Genomic DNA, 4346 nt, shown 5'->3' with positions numbered 1-4346 from the left:
GTGTTTAGTGTTTAATGTATCAAATCTGTTTTTCAGATGATCTCTAAATTAAGGTGGGATATAGTCAAGGTCATATTTTGGCTCTCATGGACTTGTTTTCATTTTCTTCAGCTTCAGTTTGAATTTACATATGAGCAATTGATGGTCTGTTCGACAATCTGCCCCTGGCCTTGTTTTACTGATGATATAGAGCTTTTCCATTGTCTCTTTCCACAGATATAGACAATTTGATTTCTGTGTATTCCATCTGGTGAGGTCCATGTGTGTAATCGTCTTTTGTGCTGTCTAAAGGAGGTATTTGAAATGAACAAATCATTTGTTTTGCAGAATTCTATCATACGATTGCCAGCATCATTTCTATCACCAAGGCCATATTTTCCAACTACTGATCCTTCCTCTTTGTTCCTAACCTTTGCATTCCAATCACCATTAATGATCAATACATCTTGATTGCATGTTTGATCAATTTCAGATTGAAGAAGCTGGTAGAATTCTTCTAATTCATCCTCACTGGATTTAGTGGTTGGTGCATAAATTTGAATAATAGTGGTGTTAACTGGGCTTCCCTGTAGGCGCATGGATATTATCCTATCACAGACAGCGTTGTACTTCATGACTAATCTGGATATGTTCTTTTTGACTGAATGTAACACCATTCCTCTTCAGTTTGTCATTTGCAGCATAGTAAACCATGTGGTCATCAGATTCAAAATGGCCAATACCAGCCCATTTCAGCTCACTAATGCCTAAGATATTGATGTTTATGCATTCAATTTCATTTTTTGCAATTTCTGATTTTCCTAGATTCATACTTTGTAGCTGTTTCTCTTCATTTTGGTTGTGCCCCATCAGCAAATGAAGGTCCCGTGGGCTTTACTCCCATATACTTTACTCCATTCACATCATCATGGTTAGCTTTCATCTGTCAGTTTGTTGTACTGTGGTGCCTTGTGAGTTGCTGTGATTCTGAAAGCTATGCCACTGGTATTTTAAAACCAGCAGGGTCACCCATGGTGGACAGGTTTCAGATGAGTTTACAGATGAAATCAGACTAGGAAGGAGTGATGAACTACTTCTGAATATTTAGCCTCTGAAAACCTTATGAATAGCAGAGAAACACTGTCAGATATAGTGCCAGAAAATGAACCCTTCAGGTTGGAAGGCACTCAAAATGTGACTGGGAAAGAGCTGCCTCCTTAAAGCAGAGTTGTGCCCTGTATTAGAGTTCTTAAATTTGTCCCTATTTTTTCATTGAAGACCTTTATAATTCTGGGATTCACATTTAGGTCTTTAATCTGTGCTGAGTTGGTTTTTGTATATGGCATGAGGTAAAGGTCTTGTTTCAATCTTTTGCATATCGATTTCCAGTTCTGTCAGCACCATCTGTTGAAGATACTATGTGTTCCCCATTCAATATACTTTGGCCCTTTGTCAAAGATCAGTTGGCTGTATGTAGATGGGTTAATTTCTGGATTCTTAATTTCTGTTTCATTGTACCATTGGCTTTTTTTTTTGGAAGGCAGAGCAGTTTATTATTTACATGGATGAAGAGCAAGAGGGTAGAGGCCAAGGTGGGGCAGGAAGGAGGTTAGGGCTCAGTCAGTGACGATGAGTTCATCCACGTCCCAGTCTTCATAGCTCCCGTCTGGCAGGTAGCAGCGAATGATGATGGGGATCTTTCCGGCCTTGAGCTCCTTCATGGAGATGAACAGCAGGTCTGTCTCCCCCTCCAGCTCTACCATCATGGGGGCACACATCGCGATCTGGAGGGCTTGGGTGCCCAGCACATAGGCTCACTCATACTTGGTCATATACGGCATGGTGATCCGTTACTGGTTGGCTCCCCTGACGGAAGTATATCGACGTTATCCTGGCCTTCCTCCTCGGTATTCTCCAGGTCATGTAGTACTTCCTCCTCCTTCAAATCTTCAAAGTCATCACCATCAAAATTGTCCTCGTTGTCTGACATACTGCCCGCGTGACAGAGAACAGGTTTTATGCCCCACAACTGCGAGGAGACCCCACAAAGAGTGCGCCTTCCCCAACCGTACCATTGGCTTTTGATTATAAGCTACCTCTTGAAATGGTTGAACCATTTATATATGCTACAGTTATTCTGTTTATACCTTCCATCTTCTTTTGATTTTTTTTTTTTTTCTAACTCCAGATCTTTGCACATTTTGTTATCGTACTTGACTTCGTCTTCTTGAGCTGGCCTTTGAAATTTTCTGTTCTGCTCTTTGACCTCCTCATTTCTCCATTTCTTTCACATTTGTAAGCTGGAGAGCAAGTTTTAGAGCCTCTTCTGACATTCCTTTTGGTCTTTTTCTTCTTTATTTTCTTCTTAATGACCTTTTGCTTTCTTCTTGTGTGATGTTCTTGATGTCATCCCACAACTCTTTTGGTCTTGGTCATTATTGTCTAATGCATCAAACCATTTTTGTTATGATTTCTAAATTCAGGTGGGAATCAAGATCTCTAAATTCATGGTCTGTTCCACAATTTGCCCCTGGCTTTGCTTTGGCTGGCTTTTCCACTCTTTCAACAGATGTAGTCAGTTTGATTTCTGTGTATTCCTTCTGGTGAGGTCCATGTGTATAGTTGTCTTTTATGTTGTCTAAACAGGATATATGCAATGAAAAAGTCACTGGTATTACAAAATTCTATCATGTGATATAAAACATGGTTTCTATCACCAAGATCGTATTTTTCAGCTACTGATCCTTCCTGTTTGTTTCCAACCCAGTCACCAGTAATTATCAGTTCATCTTGACTGCATGTTTGATCAATTTCAGAATGAAGAAATTGGTAGAATTCCTCAATTGCATCATCACTGGCTTTAGTGGTTGTGTGTAAATTTAAATAATACAAGGTCTTATTTATCACAGACAACATACTTCAAGAGAGATCTTGAAATGTTCATTTTGATTGCTATGCCATTTCTCTTCAATTTGTTATTCCTGATATAGCAAAGCACATGATTGTCAGATTAAAAATGGCCAAGAGCAATCCATTTTAGCTTACTAATGTCTAGGATGTAGTCCTGGTGTGTTGCTGTAGGATAAGCACTAGACCTCATGGTCAGTTTGAACTATATGGTTCAAACCCACCAGCCACCCTTCAGAAACCCTATACAGGGTCGTTATGAATCAGAACTGACTCATTGGCACTTAAATACAACAATGCCTAGTATATTGATATTTATGTGTTCCATTCCATTTTTGGCAACTTGTAATTTTCCTAGATTCATACTTCATACATTCTGTTTATGATTATTAATGGATATTTACAGCTGTTTCTCCTTATTTTGAGTTATGCCCGATAAGCAAATGAAGGTCTTGAAAGCTTTACTCCATTTGTGTCATCACAGTCAACTCTACTTTGAGGAGCTGTTTTTCCTCAGTTATATTTCAAGTGCTTTCTAACCTGAGGAGCTCATCTTCTGACCTGTATCTGTCAATATTCTGGTGCTGTTCATCATGGTTCACTATTCAATATCCTAGTGCTGACAGAATTCCACTGCTATTCATAAGGTTTTCAGTGTCTAGATATTCAGAAGTAGTTCATATTTCCTTCTTCCTAGTCTGTCTTAGTTTGGAAGCTTTTCTGAAACCTGTCGATGGGTGACCCTAATGGTATTTCAAATACTGGTGGCATAGCTTCCAGGATCAGAGCAACATGCAAGCTACCACAGTACAACAAACTGATAGTTTATTAGTGGATGACTGTATTAATCTGATTTCTTTAGATGTCATCTGCATCATTCAAGTTTTCCCCATATAATCTTTGAATATGGTATCCTGAAGCTTGAATTGTTCTTCAGTTCTTTCATCTTTAGAAATGCCAAGCTTGTTTGTCCCTTTTAGTTTTCTAACTCCAGGCCTTTGAACATTTCATTATAATATTTTGTCTTTTTGAATTGCCCTTTGAAGTCTGTCCATCTCATTTAATTAATCAATTTTCCAGTTGCCTTAGCTACTTTACATCCAAATGTAAGTTTCTGTCTCTTTTGACATACATATTGGTCTTTGTTTCTTTAATGACCTTAACCTTTATTCATGTATAATGTCCTTGATGTTTTCCCAAAATTCACCTGGTCATCAGTCATTAATGTTCAATGTGTGAATTCTGTTATTGAGATTGTCTCTAAATTCATTTGTGATACACTCCCATCCAAGTACTAGCCAAGCCTGACCCTGGTAAACTTCTGAGATTAGACGAGGTAGGGCACATTCAGGCTGGTATGGTGGCAAACTGAGTGATATATACTCAATGTTGTATTTTGAATCCCGTGTACCTGTTTTGATTTTTTACAGCTTCAACTTGAACTTGCATGTGAGCAATTG

The 4346-nt window shown here is 38.6% G+C and overlaps 1 protein-coding gene across 1 annotated transcript; it reads right to left on the bottom strand.

The window, feature by feature from the left end:
- Positions 1-1595: 1595 nt before the first annotated feature.
- Positions 1596-1969, bottom strand: LOC102825687 (DNA-directed RNA polymerases I, II, and III subunit RPABC2-like). The gene is made up of 2 exons (XM_006872661.1): positions 1834-1969; positions 1596-1771 (listed from the first exon to the last, which is right to left on the bottom strand). The coding sequence occupies exons 1-2, from the start codon at positions 1967-1969 to the stop codon at positions 1596-1598; spliced, it is 312 nt and encodes a 103-aa protein (XP_006872723.1).
- Between the last annotated feature and the right edge of the window lie 2377 nt (positions 1970-4346).

The sequence above is a fragment of the Chrysochloris asiatica genome, unplaced genomic scaffold (genome assembly GCF_000296735.1).
Source record: "Chrysochloris asiatica unplaced genomic scaffold, ChrAsi1.0 scaffold00207, whole genome shotgun sequence".
NCBI lineage: Eukaryota > Metazoa > Chordata > Mammalia > Afrosoricida > Chrysochloridae > Chrysochloris > Chrysochloris asiatica.
The sequence above is the reverse complement of the archived record's forward strand: the minus strand, read 5'-3'. Positions and strand labels throughout refer to the sequence as shown.

Coding starts and splice junctions, on each gene's coding strand:
- LOC102825687 (XM_006872661.1), bottom strand. CDS start 1,969: ATGTCAGACAACGAGGACAATTTTGATGGTGATGACTTTGAAGATTTG. Junction 1,772..1,833: donor TCCGTCAGGGGAGCCAACCA/GTAACGGATCAC, acceptor TGGGCACCCAAG/CCCTCCAGATCGCGATGTGT.